Genomic DNA, 21,579 nt, shown 5'->3' with positions numbered 1-21,579 from the left:
TGGCTATCCAGCTGGTGAAACACAGGAGACCCAAGAAGCAATAAGAATTGCCCTTGTCTCAGAAGTAATAAAGAGGAACAATGAGGATAATGTGGCAAAGCTGATGGACAAGACCTTTGCCCATCGAAGGCAAGAAGTGACTCGAGATGCACCCATGATTGCAGATTTCAAAGCAAGGTGGCCGGCTCTCTTCCATGTGTGCGAGGTAAGTGAATGTTTCACAATGAATACTTGTAATACTGTTCTGTATGTATATATGATCATAAAGATTTGCTGAATGATACAGATACAGATCTCCATGTGCTTTTGTGTGTGTGTTTTTGTAGTTGTGTGCATAATTCGGAAGAATCACAACAGTTCATTTGCAGTTAAAGTTCTTCTCTCAGCTTGATGCTCACTTAGCAAACCTGATAAAGACCTTTAGCAAGAAAGGTGAAGTTCAGGGCAGAAAGATAAAGCGCATCATGGTACCAATGACCAAGGTACAATCATTTCCTATTAGTATTAGTGCCTGGTTAACATTTGTATGTGCCTAATTTGCCTTACACATAAATATATTTTCTAAAACCTTATGTATTAAATTCATCCTCCATGCTAAAACGAATGTGGAAGGTAGATGGTGTCAGTTATTAATATATAACACATATATAACCACATTTGTTTTAGCATGGAGGCTGAATATTAAAGGCGACATAGACCGGAAGCTCCAATTAACGCTGCTTTTGTGTGTGTATCTGCGTCATTACCTCGTTTATGAAACCCTAAAGTTTCAGAACAAACAGTTCAGCCACTGCTGAGAAAATAGGGTGTTATTATTTTTCAGGGCTGTGCAAAGCGGATCGGCACTTCCGTTTGCTGATGATGTCATCAGGAAACCTCTCCACTCCTCTCACCACCGTAGCTCCATGCGTAGCTCCTCCTGGTGCGGGCACTAGTCCATTCAACCGCAGAAGAAGAAGAACTACTCTCATTGTAGCTGCTGAGATGCAGAGCATCCATCATGCCAGAGGGGGAGCTGCGTATCTGAGAGCTGACGTGCTAATTACGTCACTTCCAGGTACCTGGCCAATCACAGGACAGTGGGAAAGCTCTCGTTGGCTGGCCAATCACAACACAGTCCACGGTCTGACTGTGCTACTGCCTTTGATCAATAGATGGTGCTTCACCTGTAGGGCTTTCTCACTATATATATGTTTATATATATATATATATACATATATGTATATATTTTTTTAAATCCAAATTATATTATACTTAATTTATAATATTTATGTCAATCTATTCAATACAATAAATATGATGATCATCAATGCAACAGCCTTTAAAAGCAGGAAAAGTCATCACAGATACTTTATCATGATATGCCAATCCAAAATATTAGCCTTAGTACTGAGTTAAGGTCACTGCAGATGTGACAATGCATCTTGGATAGATTTCACATATTATGACGCAAAGGTGACTCTGTTTTAACTCCTACTTGCCATCTGTTTTTAAACATCAAAATGAGAGTGAAAACAAACAGGCTGCTTTCATCCAAAAACACGCTGTAACCTCCTCATGCTCCACCCCACCTCCTCCCTCTAACGGTGAATACGATTGTCACTCTCACTCTTGATGAGCTAGGGAATAAATATGCATAAAGGAGGCTTTGTGGTGGAGAACGAAGAGAAGAGGGGAGGGGGGAAAAAGAGGCAAACAAGGATCGTCGTGGTCCCCAACTGGACTATAAATCTCTGTCTGTTTCAATTGCCGTTGTGGCCGAAACGGTGTAAAATCCGAGCAGGGATGTCATCAATTTCTGTTAGCTCCTCTGTCCCTTTCTGTGCCGGGCGGCGGGCAGCCGTGATGGATTGATTTTGTCACTTGTGCTCAGTTCACAGTATGTTAACATGGAAGGGCAGAGTTGGGTTATGGAGAGAGGGTTATTAGGGCCTTGGCTATGACTGGACTTCTCTCTCTCTCCCTCTCCCTCTTCTCATAAAGGTCTCTCACTCTGTCTCCCCCCCCTGTCACTCTGCCTTTCACTCAGTCAATATACCTGCTCTCTCATTCATCACACACATTCCCTTCCACATCTGCATCCACTTTATCTCTGTAAACCTCCACCTTTCCCATCTTGTCTTGGACTATACCTCTGCCGATCTTCACCAACTGTTTACACATACTCCACCAAAGTCATGTTACACTGTCTCTCTGCTTTCTTCATCTGCATGTGTCCTGACTTTTGATGCACCAATACCACTTATTTCTACAAGTACTATTACAATTACTTACGTTAAGCCCATACTGATTACTTAATAATACCATTACAGCAAGACCTAGATACTTTACCTCTATGGGTTTTTAATGTTAAAGTTTTATTAATCCCCTTAGGGAAAGTTTTCCTCTGCATTTGACCCATCCTAGAATTAGGAGCTGTGGGCTGCCACACTGAGTAGCGCCCGGGGAGCATTGGGAGTTGGGTACCTTGCTCAGGTGTACCCCAGCCCTTTTTGGCCGGGTGGGGATTTGAACCGGTGACCCTCCGGTTACAAGTTAAGTTCCCTTTCCACTTGGCCATGGGCTGCCCTGTTTTTAATGTAATATTGGAATTGGAATTGTCTCTGCAATGTATTTTTTGCCTCTGTTAAACACTTTGAATGGAGGCAACAGTGTTAGAGTGGTAGCTTTCAACTTGAAGGCTGTGGGTTCGATTCCTGGCTCCACTAGTCCGGTACCATGTGGATGGGTATGAAAGATGAGTGATAGAAAATGTGCTGCACATAGATGCACTGTGTAAAGGGGTGAATGACAAACCTATAGTGTAAAGTAGCTTTGTGTGGTCATCAAGACTAGAAAAGTCTTGTAAAAATACAGGCCATTTACCATTATAAAATTATAGTATTACATACATGGTAAAAATGACACAATTACCAGAAAATACAACATGCACATCCCTCAGGTCATCAGGGACATATTTACTTGTTGAACAAACTCCCTGAACACCTGAACTGTGTACACACTTAATTCAGCCATAATTCCTTTTTTTCTTTCTTTCTTTCTTTTCTTTTTTAAAAAAAATCCCTAGATAATTTACCTGCTTGCTTTTATGGGTTTAAAAAAAAAATATATTTTTAAATCACACTTTTATTGCCTCTGTTGTATTTTAATTTCCAAGATTTTAAATGTGATGTTGGAATTGTAATTATCTCTGCAATGTATTTGCTGCCTCTGTTAAGCACTTCAAATTGCCTTGTCTCTAAATTTAGCGTTCCCTGTTGTGCATATAGACTTTGCATTTTCCCTTCAATGGTTTTCATTTTTTTTAAATACCAAAATACCCTGTGCAACTCCATTTAACAAAACCATATGGCATTGGTTTGTAACTGGCAAATCATCTTCACAAAAAGGACAATTTCATGCAGAAGTCAGAGCCTTCATTCTGAAAAAATATGAACTGATTCAAAAAGATTTTATTGCTAGAATTTAGGTCTGAAATATAAAAATAAAACACTGCTGTTGTAATGAATAGGCAGGTTCAGAGCTAAATGTCTGTAAAATAAGTATTAGCATAATAATGTTAGGCTCAATGAAAAAGTAGCAATTCTCGAAATTGAAATGACAATAACTATTAACAGTATGAAAAGAGAACACATATTTTGATGAGAGCATGATTTTTAACATTTCACACACATTTGTGTCTTAAAAGAGTCTTTGTAACAAGTTGGTGATTAAAGACAACATCCACATTATCACCAGGCCACTATTGTTTTTGTCTCTGACTGAAGAAGATTTAAGACAGCAACCGTTGGTGGCAAATTTGAGTTATTTTTTTAAACTGATACATACACTAATTAGCCTATTTTTGTACTAGATTGGACAGTTTAGATTAGAGGAAAAACTTGCTCACCCCTGCTATATGGATTTATGCAATTTCTTTAGTTGCACAGTTTTTATCTATCCTCATTTATTTTGTTCAAAAAATATTATCATTATTATATTTTTGGTAGAGATGGTGATGATTGAATCAAAGATCATTGTCATGTTTGATATTAGTATATATATAAGGACAGAGATGTGAAGAGATACTCACTGATGAACAGCAGCTGAGAGCAGTGACTCTGACTCTGTACCTTTTGATACCATCACAGTTGAACAGAGACATTTAAACCTGGGCTCACTGACCTTATTTGTCAGCTCACACTGCTGCAGTCACAGACACTGCAGAGAATGATTGTCCTCCTGCCTTGACACAGTTTTAGTATGTTACTGTCTTTATGTTCTGTAGTCAAAATCAATTCAAATTAAGAGAAGGAAATTGTAATTTAAGAGGGTTGTTTATATTTAAAAAATGTCAAGTGAACACATGTTTATTATAGATTTGTTTCAGTGTTGGGAGTCAAATTACAGGCAAATTAATTAAGGATTATCTTTTTAATTAAGAAAATGTAACATTTTTTGAATTGTTTATATTTTGTTTGTGGATTTATGCTGATATTCTGGGTTTTTGATTAATTCCATAGGTTCTCCCAAAGTAAGCCGGTAAATTCTGCCTTTTTGGTCATTGATTTTGAAAAATGTATGTTGACATTTTTTTTTTCAAGAACAAAACAAACAAAAAAATATTGTAATCTTTGGGACTAAGCCTGCTTGTGTTCCCTTCATCTGAAGGGCCAAGCCCAAGATGACATTCTCTCAAGTTACTCAGATGCTCCAGAACACAATCACATTTTATAATGTCAACAGGTGGAATTAGTTGTTTACTCGTGGCTAAGTCTGTCACAGCTGAAATATTAGGTAAAAAAAAACCAATAAAACAATGAAAGCAATGCAGCATCAAAGCATTGGTGTTTCGAAATCATGCACAGACCAAGTTCAGCATTGCAACATTAGTGACACACTAAAGAAACTCTATGAGTTACTAAAGGTCTGAACTGCAAAAGGTGATTTCACGTTTTAGACAATGGCGTATTTCCACCAGCTCTACTCGCCTCGCCTTGCCTCGGCACGACACGGCACAGTTTAGGTTGCATCTCCACTACAAAAAAAATTACTTACTTAACATGGACGGAGTCATCACTGCACGGCTGCGTGAAACTGCGGTGACTTCGGTTTATACGCGACATACACACACAAACGAGTGACTAGTGACTTTACACGAGACTCCTGGTATGTGTTGGAGATTAACACACGTTTTTAGGATTATTAAGTAGTTTTAAGTGATCTACAGTTTGGTATGAGGGGCTGTATAGGCCATAATCCAACAATAGTGAAACCTCTCGCATAGACTAGTGAAACCTCTCGCATATACTACTGAAACCTCTCACATATACCACTGAAAATCAAACCTCTCACAAATACTTGCCCTCCGCTTAGTAAGCGGAGGGCGGGGTTACATAATGTGCCTCATATTTATATAATGTGTTAATTTTGGTAGTTTTTGGGACAAAACTGAGTGAATAGACAAGAAATAATTGTGTATAACTTTATGTTTCCTCTTCATGTGAATACATGCAAGGAATTATTCAGACAGAAAATAATATTGTTTCTTATTGTTTATTATTTCAGAACTGTGTATGTGTACATGTGAGTGTCAGAATAAAGCCCCACATAGAAGTGATACTGGTCTTCTCTCCTTCTTGTGTCCTGACCGACACAACATTTTGGATGCTGTAGCTCATCTACACGAATCAGCTGTAGTCCCTTACCTCCTTTACAGAGGGGTTTCACTAGTCTATGTGAGAGGTTTCACTAGTCTATGTGAGAGGTTTCAGTAGTCTATGCGAGAGGTTTCACTAGTCTATGCGAGAGGTTTTAGTAGTATATGCGAGAGGTTTCACTAGTCTATGCGAGAGGTTTCAGTAGTATATGCGAGAGGTTTCACTAGTCTATGCGAGAGGTTTCAGTAGTATATGCGAGAGGTTTCACTAGTCTATGTGAGAGGTTTCACTAGTATATATGAGAGGTTTCACTAGTCTATGCGAGAGGTTGCACTAGTATATGTGAGAGGTTTCACTAGTCTATGCAAGAGGTTTCACTAATCTATGTGAGAGGTTTCAGGAGTATATGTGAGAGGTTTCAGTAGTATGTGCAAGAGGTTTCAGTAGTATATGCAAGAGCTTTCACTAGACTATGCGAGATGTTTCACTAGTCTATGCGAGAGGTTTGAGAAGTATATGCGAGAGGTTTCACTAGTCTATGTGAGAGGTTTCAGTAGTATATGTGAGAGGTTTCAGTAGTCGAGAGGTTTCAGTCGTATATGTGAGAGGTTTCACTAGTCTATGTGAGAGGTTTCAGTAGTCTATGCGAGAGGTTTCACTAGTCGATGCGAGAGGTTTCAGTAGTATATGTGAGAGGTTTCAGTAGTCGAGAGGTTTCAGTCGTATATGTGAGAGGTTTCACTAGTCTATCCGAGAGGTTTCACTAGTCTATGTGAGAGGTTTCACTAGTCTATGTGAGAGGTTTCAGTAGTCTATGGGAGAGGTTTCACTAGTCTATGCCAGAGGTTTCAGTAGTCTATGCGTGAGGTTTCACTAGTCTATGCGAGAGGTTTCACTAGTCTATGCGAGAGGTTTCACTATGTGAGAGGTTTCAGTAGTCTATGCCAGAGGTTTCAGAAGTCTATGCGAGAGGTTTCAGTAGTCTATGCGAGAGGTTTCACTAGACTATGCGAGAGGTTTCACTAGTCTATGTGAGAGGTTTCAGTAGTTTATGGGAGAGGTTTCACTTGTCTATGTGAGAGGTTTCAGTAGTATATGTGAGAGGTTTCACTTGTCTATGTGAGAGGTTTCAGTAGTATATGTGAGAGGTTTCAGTAGTATGTGCAAGAGGTTTCAGTAGTATATGCAAGAGCTTTCACTAGACTATGCGAGAGGTTTCACTAGTCTATGCGAGAGGTTTCAGTAGTCTATGCGTGAGGTTTCACTAGTCTATGCGAGAGGTTTCACTAGTCTATGCGAGAGGTTTCACTATGTGAGAGGTTTCAGTAGTCTATGCCAGAGGTTTCAGAAGTCTATGCGAGAGGTTTCAGTAGTCTATGCGAGAGGTTTCACTAGACTATGCGAGCGGTTTCACTAGTCTATGTGAGAGGTTAAAGTAGTTTATGGGAGAGGTTTCACTTGTCTATGTGAGAGGTTTCAGTAGTATATGTGAGAGGTTTCACTTGTCTATGTGAGAGGTTTCAGTAGTATATGTGAGAGGTTTCAGTAGTATGTGCAAGAGGTTTCAGTAGTATATGCAAGAGCTTTCACTAGACTATGCGAGAGGTTTCACTAGTCTATGCGAGAGGTTTCACTAGTCTATGCGAGAGGTTTCAGTAGTATATGTGAGAGGTTTCAGTAGTCGAGAGGTTTCAGTCGTATATGTGAGAGGTTTCACTAGTCTATGCGAGAGGTTTCACTCGTATATGTGAGAGGTTTCACTAGTCTATGCGAGAGGTTTCACTAGTCTATGTGAGAGGTTTTAGTAGTCTATGGGAGAGGTTTCACTAGTCTATGCCAGAGGTTTCACTAGTCTATGCAAGAGGTTTCACTAGACTATGCGAGAGGTTTTACTAGTCTATGCGAGAGGTTTCACTAGACTATGTGAGAGGTTTCAGTATTCTATGCGAGAGGTTTCACTAGTCTATGCGAGAGGTTTCACTTGTCTATGCGAGAGGTTTCACTAGTCGATGCGAGAGGTTTCAGAAGTATATGTGAGAGGTTTCAGTAGTCGAGAGGTTTCAGTCGTATATGTGAGAGGTTTCACTAGTCTATGTGATAGGTTTCAGTAGTCTATGTGATAGGTTTCAGTAGTCTATGGGAGAGGTTACACTAGTCTATGCCAGAGGTTTCAGTAGTCTATGCGAGAGGTTTCAGTAGTCTATGCGAGAGGTTTCACTAGTCTATGCGAGAGGTTTCACTAGTCTATGTGAGAGGTTTCACTAGTATATGGGAGAGGTTTCAGTAGTATGTGCAAGAGGTTTCACTAGTCTATGCGAGAGGTTTCAGTAGTCTATGCGAGAGGTTTCACTAGTCTATGCGAGAGGTTTCACTAGTCTATGCGAGAGGTTTCAGTCGTATATGTGAGAGGTTTCACTAGTCTATGCGAGAGGTTTCACTCGTATATGTGAGAGGTTTCAGTATTCTATGCGAGAGGTTTCACTAGTCTATGCGAGAGGTTTCACTTGTCTATGCGAGAGGTTTCACTAGTCGATGCGAGAGGTTTCAGTAGTATACGTGAGAGGTTTCAGTAGTCGAGAGGTTTCAGTCGTATATGTGAGAGGTTTCACTAGTCTATCCGAGAGGTTTCACTAGTCTATGCGAGAGGTTTCAGTAGTCTATGCGAGAGGTTTCACTAGTCTATGCGAGAGGTTTCACTAGTCTATGTGAGAGGTTTTAGTAGTATATGTGAGAGGTTTCAGTCGTATATGTGAGAGGTTTCACTAGTATATGCGAGAGGTTTCACTAGTCTATGTGAGAGGTTTCAGTAGTTTATGGGAGAGGTTTCACTTGTCTATGTGAGAGGTTTCAGTAGTATATGTGAGAGGTTTCAGTAGTATGTGCAAGAGGTTTCAGTAGTATATGCAAGAGCTTTCACTAGACAATGCCAGAGGTTTCACTAGACTATGCGAGAGGTTTCAGTAGTATATGCGAGAGTTTCACTAGACTATGTGAGAGGTTTCACTAGTCTATGCGAGAGGTTTCACTAGTCTATGCGAGAGGTTTCAGTAGTATATGTGAGAGGTTTCAGTAGTCGAGAGGTTTCAGTCGTATATGTGAGAGGTTTCACTAGTCTATGCGAGAGGTTTCAGTCGTATATGTGAGAGGTTTCACTAGTCTATGCGAGAGGTTTCACTAGTCTATGTGAGAGGTTTTATTAGTCTATGGGAGAGGTTTCACTAGTCTATGCCAGAGGTTTCAGTAGTCTATGCGAGAGGTTTCACTAGACTATGCGAGAGGTTTCACTAGTCTATGCGAGAGGTTTCACTAGTCGATGCGAGAGGTTTCAGTAGTATATGTGAGAGGTTTCAGTAGTCTATGGGAGAGGTTACACTAGTCTATGCCAGAGGTTTCAGTAGTCTATGCGAGAGGTTTCAGTAGTCTATGCGAGAGGTTTCACTTGTCTATGCGAGAGGTTTCACTAGTCGATGCTAGAGGTTTCAGTAGTATATGTGAGAGGTTTCAGTAGTCGAGAGGTTTCAGTCGTATATGTGCGAGGTTTCACTAGTCTATGTGAGAGGTTTCAGTAGTCTATGGGAGAGGTTACACTAGTCTATGCCAGAGGTTTCAGTAGTCTATGCGAGAGGTTTCAGTGGTCTATGCAAGAGGTTTCACTAGTCTATGCGAGAGGTTTCACTAGTCGATGCGAGAGGTTTCAGTAGTATATGTGAGAGATTTCACTAGTTTATGCGAGAGGTTTCACTAGTCTATGTGAGAGGTTTCAGTAGTTTATGGGAGAGGTTTCACTTGTCTATGTGAGAGGTTTCAGTAGTCTATGCGAGAGGTTTCACTAGACTATGCAAGAGGTTTCACTAGTATATGCGAGAGGTTTCAGTAGTATATGTGAAAGGTTTCAGTAGTAGTCTGAAGTCAGTGCTTGAAATGTATCAGTCCCTGCTTAACCTATACTATGTGTGGCATTATACATGAAGGCCTGAACAGAGTGTAACTATAGTCTTATGGCTTTTTCAGTCTATTTCTTCCATCCGGACTCCAAACTGACACTGACACCTTACATGATACTGTTTCTTTTATTTCATCAAGAGAGACCTGCATTTTTTTTGACCATGCACAAAGATTTGATTCTTATGAGCCTGTGCATCATTCAACATTACAGTATGTGGGAGGCACGCGGGGGGGCGCCTTGCTTTGGGGACCCTTGGGATGGGAGATTGGGTGGAGCGTGGGCCTGGTCTGGACTGTTCCTGGGCTGTGGGCGGGGCCGGGGTCTGGGGATTGCTGCCGTCAGTAATGCCGTGGTGGCCTGGGTGTGGGTCCTGCCTCGTCGGGGCTGGTGTGCTCACCGGGGTCCTACCTTCTGATCGGGTGTGGGGGTATCTGGTCCTCCGCCCCGGCGGCACTCATGGGATGCCATGGCGTGTCCCTGGCCTGGACGGGTTGCTCCCTTCTTGGCCGGGGGTGGGTGGGAATGGGGCATATGGCCCTGCCAGTCAGGAAGCTGGCAACCTACTTGGGGGGGCACTCTTGCCCACCCCCTACGCCCCCCCCACCGCAGATGATACATCTAAACACACAGATCTAGGGCACCGGGGGGGTGTGGCTGAGCTGATGGGGGGTCGGGGGGTGGGACCATCACATGATGGGGCCGCTCTCCGTCCCCCCGATGATCTGCCACTCTTCCCCAAATTTTATCGCATGTTAGACATTAGGGCCTGGTGGGCGAGAGACACGTCGACGGCTCCACTGTCTGCCAACAGTGGGACGCCCGTGCCACATTTCCCTCCGCCATTTTAACTACACCCCAGATACCAACATACATCGTATCACACACCACACACACGCACACACCTCCAAATCACTCACCGGTGGGCTGGGGTGGGGGGGGGTGGTCGCGGGTGCACTCCTGAGCGCTCGATTCCTGCTCACCCCCTGGCCGTGTTGGGACTGGCGGTCTGGGTGAGGGCAGCAGTGGTGGCCATGAGGCGTCACTGGACGTGGGGGATCGGATCCCCTGCGCTCGGTCTGGGGGGTGTCCGGGAGGCATGGTTGTGGCTCATCATGACGCACCTCCCTGAAGGTGCTGTGGTGGGCGGCAGTCTGCCTACCCGGCGGGGGTCGTCGGCGGGCGCAGATGCTCCTGGATGTTGGGGGACCCCTCTCCGGGGCACCGCGGGGTTGGGCACGGCGGGTCCTTGGACCACTGGCCCTGCCTCTACCTGGGGGGTCTGGACCGGCTCGGGAGTCTGCCTCTCTTCCGTCTCTGGGGGCCCCCTTGGCTGGTGGCCCTACGCGGGCCTCCGCCTGTCCCTCCCTGGGCTGGGGGGCGTGCGGTCGGCTTCTGGGGGGCGGTGGGGGTGGCAGTGGTGGGTATCTGGCCGTGCCTCCCTGGTGGGCGGTCTGGGGGGGGCGCTTCTCCCCCCGGTGGTGGGCTGGCCCTGCCCTTGGGCGCTGGCGGGCTCTGGGTGCGGGGACCCTGGGCCTCTGCGGCCTGCCTGGGTGTGGGGTGGTTCGGCCTCTGTCCGTGGTCTTGTCGCCGTCGGCCCCCTCGGGTTGACCTTGGGTGGGGGGGGCTCTCCCCCCGCATTCCTCCGACTGGCCCCCTGCGGGATGGATGCGTTGCTATCCTGGGGGTGGTGGCTGTGGGCCTCTCCTGCCCTGTACGGCTACTGGGCGCCTTAGGCGCCTGGATGATTTTCGGCCCGTCGCTGGGGACGGGCCGGACATTGGCACGGTCCCCCACCCAGATTCCATTCACACCTAATGACAACCCCTGCACATATACACTGATATGCACGATCACACACACACACACACACACACACACACGCACACACACACTAACACGCTAAGATAAATTAAATTTAACTGATATAACTGTTGTAAGCCCGGACATACTCTCTTGATGTGGTCGTTAACAATTACTATATAAACTGTATCTGAAAGTATGTTCTGTATACGCTAAATAATTTCAACGGTTTAATGTTATTAACCTGTTACAAACACACTAATGTCACCCTTAAGTTGTCTTGGTTCTGTCTTATCAGGTATGTTCTGTCTACTTTATATAATTTCAATTTAATGGTACTAACCCACGTATTATACTGTTGTCCACCTTGCTCTCTCTCTCTCTCTCACTCTCTCTCCCTCTCGATCTCTTTCTCTCTTCTTTTTTCTCCCTCTCTCTCTTGCTCGCTCTCTCTCTCTCTCTCTCTCACTCCCCCTCCCTTCCTCCTCCCCGCTCACTCCCCATCTCCCCAACAACATTACAGTATGTTCAGAAACACTACATAAATGACGTACACTACAAATTTGCTCTCTGGGTGAAACTGCGCTTCCAGAATTCCTAAAATGGCTCTTGGGGTTCAACATCAAGAGTATAAATAATATATTTTACTATGAAAATATTTGAACAATAAATGTTTTTTTTTTTTTTAAAAAAAGGGTTTATCAAAATGTGTTCATGTAAAGCACTGTTACGTCAAACCCCAGTGTTGAATCTCTCCATTGTTTTGTATTGGTTTTGACTGAATTAATGTCATGCCGTGGTGTTCCAACATATTGCCACATTACTTCTGGTTACAAACTGCATCATGGGTGTGGGTTGCTGGAAATGTCAGTATTAGGGTTGGGGCATTGTAAGTCAAGGCAGATGTTGGAGCGGCAGCAGTAGTATATTTCACTGATACAGATCTCATGCTTTCTGACAGTAATGGTACTTATGGTAATGTCCTCTGTGAACCAGACATGGCCCCGTGTGCTAGCAGACACAGCGTACAGCTCCCCGACACTGCTCTGATTTACAGCTTCACAAGATAAAGGCCTGAGCTGCTTGATATTGTAATTTCAAATTTCAAATTCTACAACATTGTCAATGACATTTGAGCTTTCACCACATGTATTTTAAGATATTTATAAGCAAAAAGCAGTTTTCTTTGTATGGAACTTTCATTAGACCAGAACAAGAGTGTAAAGGACAAATACAAACCAGCTGATTGCTGGTGGTTAAATACTAATGTTCTCTAGTGTGGTCCCAAACAGTGAGTGTCTGCCAGAAATGCAGCTAATAAAATCTATATTTACCGTTTACATGTATCTATAGCTGCTTTTATCTGGATTAACCTTACACACTATAAACAATATGTTCATACTTTAGGTCTTTTTTGAAATGGGCCAGCACAGGCTAGTAAGAAAAAAGGTATTACTACTATTGCTCTCATAGCTGAAACCCTAGGGCTAATGCTGTGTTCCATTTACATCAGAACCTAGAAGTCAGAACTGGGAGTTATGTCACCCTGGAATTCACTGTGTTCCTGTTGGGAAACCATGGAGTCGAGCAGTCGATAACAATGCTTTACATGATATTTTGCGTGCTGTTGCCTCACGTCAAGATGGTCACTGGTTTCATTCTGGTTCAATTTTGCATGTTCTGCTTGTGTGTGCATGGGTTTTCTGCAGGTACAGGTTTTACTGGGGCAACAGTAAGTCAACTGGGAGGTTGCACTAGTTTATATGCTGATCGTTGTGAATGTGAACGTGTGGACAGACTGTACTATATAAATACAGACCATTTACCATTTCCTCCCAGTCCAAAAACATGCAGAAGTTAATTGGACACTCTACATTGACTGTGGCAGTAAATCACTGTTTGTCTCTGGTCTAGTGACCTGTCCAGGGTTGTGACACCACCTTTTGCCCTGTGTCAGTTGGAATTGTCTCCAGCTCCCCACCACAACCCTCGTGAGCAGTATAAAACAGTAGGCAATGAGTGAGAGTGAATGATCTCCTATCACTCACTGTATTGCATTATTCATATTGTGTCAGATTCTGTGTATCATACTTAAGCACAACGTTGTCATCTGGTTTGTCTCACTGCAGGTTTAACAGTGAAACTCACAACATCTTATGAAGGAGACATTTTTAATTCGACTTTCTTTGGAGTACCTCCCTCACTCTCTCACCCCCACACCATCAATCTCTTCTCATCAACTGAGCACAGACAGATGCCTCCCCTCCTCCCTCTGCCTTTCTCCCCTCTCTGTTTTTGAATATGTGTTTTCTGTTTATTATTAGCTGACGCGGTGCTTCATCATCCCGTGAAAATTCATATCTGCTGAACATAAGGGGGAGAAACAGTGGAGAATCAATCTTTTGTGCTTGGGCAGATAAACACCAGACACAATCAGAAGAAGAGGAGACAAACGGAGGGAGAAGGAGAACAGAGGAGAAGAGGGCCTCATCCCCTCATCCCGGTCGTGATGGATTGCAGGAGTTAAGTGTAGGGACGGTATTATGTAAATTAAGGAGGCATCCTAGCATGGCTTTGATGATTATGGGGAGATGTGAATGATGTTCTTTGGGTCCTCAGGCATTCCCATCAGGCTTTTCCCCCCCTGCCCGGAGTAAAATCAGTGACCCAGGATCCTCCCTGCTGCCACCCCTGTGTTGCCACAATTATCCACAATTAAAAAAGAAAGAAAGAAGTTGAGAAAGAAAAAAGCTGTAATTTGTTAACATCTGTTATCTATCAGGGATAGTGAAGTTGAAACAGAAACTCTCCTCATCTTCATCCACGTTCTTTCTTCCTATGTGAGGAGAAGCTTCCTGAGATGCATGGAAAAGTGACAGATCTGCAAATTGATAACATTTGACATGACATGAGATGTTTTTTCAGATGAAGGATGGAGCTTACAAAGAATGTCACAGTATTTCTGTTCATGGAGTCCAAACACAGGCAGGATAATAACATCAACAGCAGCATTAAGGCTTTTGCACATGAGACACTTTAGGGTTTATTGGTTGAAGCTGAATAAAACACAACAAATGTATGAATGTATTGCTTTAAAATAATAAAAAGATAGTTTGGTTTCAGTAGTCTTTTTTAGGCTAAGGCCTCATCCAACGTTAAAAAAAACAAAAAAAACAAATCTTTGTCATTTTGAAAAAGATTTCCATAAACACAGCATCCTTTCAGGGAAAATCTTCATCTACACGAAAGCTCCAAAACGATTCTTAACCCTGTAGTACATATGCCAGACCCATACGTGGTGCTGTAATGCTGTTACACAAAAACTGGAGAAGTTAAATGCGCAAAGATTTTATTTAAATAAACAAAGTAAAACCTTTCCTTGCAACACAGCACTTGTAGACAGTAATCCATACTTCTTTAATGGATTGTCAGTCAGACATCCCTCTCACGTCTCCAGCTCGTCCAATCGCTGCTGTGTGTCTTTTAACTGGAGCACGTAAGAGTTCATTTAAAAATAATTTTATTTATTTTTAAATCCATAAATGGTCTTGCCCCGCCTTACCTCTATGAGCTGCTTAATCCCTACACTCCTGCCCAGTCTCTGAGGTCAGCTGATGAGCTGCTCCTACGGATACCCAAATCTAGACTTTTAAAACACATCTTAAAACCCATTTTTACTCTTTGGTTTTCGACCCAGTATGAGATGTTGGTTTTTATCTTTTTTATAGTTTTATTGTATGACTTGTTTATTTGTGTTGTTTTCATACTTTCTTTTACTTACTTACTTTTATTGTATGTTTTATTGTTTGTTCTTAGGTCTATTCGGTCACATGTTTTTAAAGTGCTTTAAAAATAAAGTTGGATTGGTTAGGAAATAAGTATACATTACATTGTATATAATAACAGAAACAGAGACCAAATGAAGAAAGCCAGGGTGACTAAGGAAATAAAATAGAAGTTATCATAAAGCAAAAACCTGTATACAGTCTCTGCAGTGAAGGAATTTCACTAAAGCAATATTGTAGTGCTAATGTTCAGAAAAAAGTTACACACTGCAGCTTTGACGAAAAGTTACTGCTATTGTACTCGGCACTACTCTTGCCAAGAAGGGAAACACATCTGTCATGAAACATGTGGATGTGCTCACATGTTGTGACTTGAAAATAATGAAGTTCATAACTTTTGGATAAAAGCAGAGGCCGAATAGTGATATTTGAGCCAGTGAGAGTGAAAGTTGAGCGGTGAGAACAAACAAGGTATCACAATAGAAGCTTCCACAACAGCCATACAAGCTGCGAAGGCCACAGGAATATGTAAATCTTCACACATGCATGGATTTAGTCTCCAGGCTTCTGTCTTCTCCCCTCATATGTTACCTGTTCTTGGTGCATGTTTTATGAACCATCTTGGGAGGAATATACAGGAGGGATTTTTGCATTTTATTTTTTGTCGGTCTATCACCCTCAAAGTTTCCTTTACGATAACGAAAAACCATTAGCTGCTGTCAAACAGCCAAGAAGAGAGATTATTTTTTTTATTGAAATAAGATTAAAATGATAAGTTTGACTGAGGGTTCCACCCTGATAAAATATTTCAGCTCATAAGTGTGGTGTGGGCACAGGGATTAGAAGAGGAAAGGGAGAGAGAAAGAGAGGGGTGTGGGGGGAGGGACTAACACAGAGAGAGAGACAGAGAGAGGGAAAAATTCATAATGTATAATAAAACAAAAGGTGTCATGGGAAATAACAGTGATATTAAAATTAGAGTTAAGGTGGGATCTATATGAAAAAATGCAGATTTGAAAATGTAAATGATGATGAGGGAGAGGAGGAGGACAGATGTGGAATTGTGATTGTGTTGTGGAAGTAAAAGAGAAGTGTTCACGGCCTCGGAGCAAACATTCCTCTCTCTGCGAGACGCTTCAAACAAGTACAATGGTCACTGTCATTTTTTTTTAAATAATTTTGTATTTTTATTATATATATTTATATATATATATATATATATATATATATATATATATATATATATATATATATATATATATATATATATTCACCTATTCTATATGGAAAATTACAAATGCCAAATGTTAAAGAAAGCTTTATTCAAATTCAAGTATACACTACAATTTTCCAAAAATAGTGTTTCGGTGCTCCAAAAATGCTTTTTCTGCGTGGATAAAAACAAACAAACACAAGATTCACCTAATCTCATCAGGTTGAATGGTTTGGAGCTAAACTGAGAGTCAAAGTTGGGATAGTTTGGTCATGTGCAGAGGAGGATAGTGATTACATTGGACAAAGGACGTTGAAGATGGAGCTGCCAAGCAGTAGGAAGAGGAAGAGGAAGACCACAGACATGGTTCATGGATGTTGTGAAGGAGGACATGAGGACAGTTGGTGTAACAGAAGAGGAAATGAGGGAGAGGAGATCTATGTCGATGCTCCAATGTCGTGACCCTAAAGGGAGAAGCCAAAAGATGATTGACTATTTTCCTGTGGACAGCCCCTAAAATAGAGAAACTAGAATTAATTACTAATTAATTTCTGCACTTGACTGTGCTGGGTATCAATGTTCTTCTGCATAATTGTCCAATTCAGAACCATAAACAGTATATTTTGTCATCAAATATTAACTATTTTGGTTTTGCCTGGATCATGATTGATGGGCTAAAAGCTATCAGCATTTCTGACCTTGACTCATTCGTTGGCTATTGATTGGCATGCAGCATTTTGCACTCTGCATAATGTCTATGTGAATATGTCATCATTTACACAGCTGCTTGACACTGACCAAATCAGCCATGCTACTGTTTGATGACCCCCCCCCTCCTTAGCTTGAGTACAAGAGATCCCCTTTAGTGAAAGTGAAAGGAAGAGGCCCCCATTGATATGAGCCTCCCTGAGGGGCTCTCCTGCTTCTAAAGAATGATAGAAGTTCAAGTTCCAGCCACTAGCCCCTGAAAGCTGACCTGGCCTGCCACATGTCCTCTGTCACCAGTCAGCCAAGGACACGAGCAGGCATGCAGGCAGGCTCTTTGGTTGAAGCATGCTGATATTGGAGGTGACCACAGAGGATATAGGTTAGAATTACATTTCATGTGTAAGCCTTCAAATTGCAACAAAATGCACATTGCCTACATATGTTTTCCTCCCCTCTTTCATAGCGATACGAATGAAGAATCTCAAGCTAAACTCATGCAATGAATAAATAAATAAACAATTAATTAATAAAAAAAAAATGAAATACAATATTATGCTTTGTAATAATATGGCATTTTAAATGGCAAAGCTTAGGTTTTTGAAGTGCATTTATTTTGTCAATTTGACATTTCACAGCCACATTGAAGTTTCCATCACTTTATGTAACACTCACTCCATCAGTGATTTGTTATTTTGTGACTTTCTACATTGTGGTGTAAATTGTTGGTCTATATCATTTTGGATATCTTGTCCTCATTGAAAAATCATTAACTTTGTTATTTTTCAGTATAGTCAGTAATTTGTCGCTAAATGTACTTGTCAGGTTTGTTTGTAGAGCAGAGCTTCAATAAGAGTGCAGACTTGAGGAGGTGGGATCTATCAGTTGCAGTGAATCATTCATTATGTGAAAAAATATGGCAGCTGGGGCAGGAAAATGTGGGACTTTACAAAAGCCCTAAATGGACTTTTCTTTTAAATGTTGACATTAACTGAATGCTATATAGATTATCCAGCACACTAGGAAACTTCACCACAGTACCTGTAAGTCTATTGTAACTCTAGTTGTGCCAAAGAAATGTTGAATAAAGCTTAAAAACGCACCCAACGAAGCAGCAGTAGACCAGCAGCTTGAGTGTTCTGATAAGCAAACTTTGTTTACAAACTTCAATTATCTAATGGAAAATAAAGCCAAAATAATGTATGATATTCTTATCACACAGGTGCAGATTTTTTTTAGGTGATCCCTTTGTTAAGTAGCTAAAATCTTTCATGAACTGGTTACCAGCACAGGGGACATGCATAATGTCAGTACCTTTGATGTCGACTGATATTAGTTCTTCTATGGCCAATGTTGATTTTTACAAATCACAGCAATCAACATCCAATAACTGATGCCAATTTATTTGACACTTATGTTTAACAAACTTCCTTTTTCTTCCTCTAACTGATAAAATATTACTTTTTAATGTTAACAAATGGATGGTATGTCTCTTCCATCTAAATTTCATGTCTGCAGTGCAGTGAAATAGAAATAATGCATAAACTAAATATTAAGTACATGAAACAGGTCATCAAACAACTAACAGAGCTAAACCTTTGGGGAAAAAAATATTTTAGTGACTTGAAATTTACCAAATTTCTGAGAACCAATATGTGTCATTTGTAATAACTGGCTGAGTAATAAATAATAGTTGGCCAATGCCAATTATTTATCAGCTTGATTAATTGGCCCAACCAATTGATTCGGTCAAAACCTGAATAATACCTTCAAAAAACCTGAAGTATACCTTGTCAAATGTTTTTGTGCTTCACATACAGACGTTCTGCTTTTTCAGTAAATTTTACAACGCCATGCAAAATAATGTCCATTATTTTTTTGTCACAGCTCCTTTCCTGCCCTTCATATGCTTAACAAACCCTGTTGACCTCAGTTTCAGCAAAGGTAGCAAGTAAAGCGGATTGTCAACCAGCTCTGCCATGCCACTTAGCTGACAGTGATGCTTCAGCTATTAGATGCGAGCAGTAACCAGTCGGGGCTCTTTATCGCACAGGGACTTTACACGAGTGCTCTTAACTGCGCTCTTTCTTCTAGATAAAAAAGAGGAATGTGTTTTTTGCCCATTAGCGCTGGCATTAAGAGTTATCTTTTGCTTTAACAGCAATAACTATCCACTCCCACACCACCCATTATTACTGTTCTTATTCTGAGTCAAACTTTAAAGGACACAGGGACGTTTGACAGGCACTGCACTACACATTTGTTTGGCTCTTCCTCGGGAAGGAAAATGGAGAACGTGCTGAGAAAAAGACAGAGGATTCATCTAACTGTTGAGACTTGGAAAGGTAATGCAGAGGGGAGGGAGGTGTTTTTGTGGGCAGACAATTGACAATCCAACATGACTGTAGCGTTCAGAAGTGAAGCACTGCTCCTTGTAGCAATAAAAAGGGCTGTGGCTGTAAAGTATAGCAGTGAAATTGGGATTATTGAGTTTGATATGCAATTTCATTTGACCAAGCCACAGACAATGTCAAGTCAGGGTGTGGTGTACCAACGATAGATGCCCTAACGATCCCTAAATCCTCCCAGGACCTCAAAAAAACACTTGAAAGAATAAGTGACCCTTCTCCTTTTACCCCCTCTCCATTGTGTGCAGATATTGCTGAATGGGCAAATAGCTGTGGTGAAGAGCGGCTAGGATGGCACAGGGGATGGCCTCACCTGTAATGGCATATCTTAGCCTCTCTTTATCGATCAGCTCTGCCCCTGAAAACTTGTCTGGGCTCCGGGCCGTGGGCCGAGGATAGGGGGTGTGTGGGAGTGGGGGTGGTGGTGGTTGTGGATCTCGTTGCCACGGTGCCCTTGGTGAAGACCGGTGTCCAGTGACAAGCAATGGAGTGGCGTAAGTGGAAGAGTGGAAGGGAATTGCTCTGATGGAAGCCCAGTACACGTAGGAAATCATCAGAGGAGACACAGACATGCCGACATCTTCTGTATTTGAAAGTAAATGATGTGAGCGGTGCTCTCAGCTTTATTAGAGAAATTCTGATTGTCTTAAACGGTTAGTACATTTTCATAGAAGTGTGGTTGTATGAGGCACTGAAATTGTAACATGCACTGAGAGAGATAACTCAAATGCAGAGAAGACGAAAGCTTAAGTTCAGTTCAAAGTATAATTATTTTAATCCAGAGGGCAGGCAGGGTCATACACAGCAATGAGATTGGCCATAGCATTTTGGTGACCCTAAGCAAAATTTTGTTTGGGACCCGAAAACAAAAACCATATCACATGTTGCTGATAAATAAATGAACATACACACACGCACACACACACACGCACTAGAGACAGGCAAATTAATTAACAAATGCATTACTTTATTTGAAAACACAAAAGATTTATAAAGAAGAAAACCTCATTTAAAAAAATAAACTAAATATCCAAATTAAGGTGAACACCACTAAAGATTTCACTATTTCACAAAACAAAACAGCAATAAGCTACTGTATAAAGTATTGCTATTCATCACTTTACCACCACATAACACCAGTGATAAAGTCCTCAAAATCTGTGCCTCCTTATGGAGAATATAGAGAAATAAAATTTGAGCTGTAATAAAAAATGCTTTAACTAAAGTTAATAATCCATTAATTACTTTCTAGTGTCTGTGTGATGTGTCATTTATTTGATTTAGAGTCGAAACATTATTTAATTTTGCAAAAAAAGACATGTAGCTAACAAGGAAACCTACAATCATCGTTACAAACATACAGAAATGTTTTTTACTTTAAAACTTTTTTTAAATCAAAATTTAAATGTTATAATGATCACTTAAATACACAGGATGAGTAATATTCTTCAATATTACACAGTCTTCAATACAACTGCTCACTTGTACAATATACACGTTATGGGTGCCAATTTACTAAACACTGTGGACCAGCAAAGGCAGACACAAGACCAGAATCAGGATTCAAACTGCTAGTGGACACAGGTTTGATCTGGGAGACATGAAGAGTGGGGTGGATCCACATATTTTTCGGAAGCTTGAGTTGTACAGCTGTGGGTTTAATGATCTTTGTGATGGTAAATGGACCAATATACCGAGGTGACAGGTGTCACACAGGTGTTTCTGGACCACAAGATTCTTCTTCCGTTCGGGGAAAAGTGGGGGTCGATAGCCTAGAGAGGTCTTGAAAGGGGAGAGCTTGATGGCAGAGAAGACCAAGTAGTTGTGGGAGTATTCCACCCAGGGAAGTTACTGACTCCAAGTCCTGGTTAGTCCTCTCCGCCTGGCTGTTGGTCTGAGGAAGGAAGCCAGAGGAGACTGTAGCACCAAGCGCTGAACAGAAGGCTCTCTGAGAAACAAACTGTGGCCCTCGGTCAGAAACAATATCCAGGGGAGTGCCATAGATGCGGAATACATGATTAGTGACAAGCTCAGCTGTTTCAGATGCTGTGGGTAATTTGGGTATGGGAATAAAATGTGCTGC

General features: G+C 41.6%; 1 protein-coding gene across 1 annotated transcript; it reads right to left on the bottom strand.

Moving 5' to 3' along the window:
• Positions 1–9,978: 9,978 nt before the first annotated feature.
• On the bottom strand, positions 9,979–20,068 carry LOC131444880 (basic salivary proline-rich protein 4-like). The gene is made up of 4 exons (XM_058615578.1): positions 19,810–20,068; positions 11,301–11,396; positions 10,503–11,239; positions 9,979–10,122 (listed from the first exon to the last, which is right to left on the bottom strand). The coding sequence occupies exons 1-4, from the start codon at positions 20,066–20,068 to the stop codon at positions 9,979–9,981; spliced, it is 1,236 nt and encodes a 411-aa protein (XP_058471561.1).
• Between the last annotated feature and the right edge of the window lie 1,511 nt (positions 20,069–21,579).

This window comes from Solea solea, chromosome 18 (assembly GCF_958295425.1).
Source record: "Solea solea chromosome 18, fSolSol10.1, whole genome shotgun sequence".
Classification (NCBI taxonomy): Eukaryota; Metazoa; Chordata; class Actinopteri; order Pleuronectiformes; family Soleidae; genus Solea; species Solea solea.
Note: the sequence above shows the minus strand (reverse complement) of the source record. Positions and strands in the feature narration are given on the sequence as shown.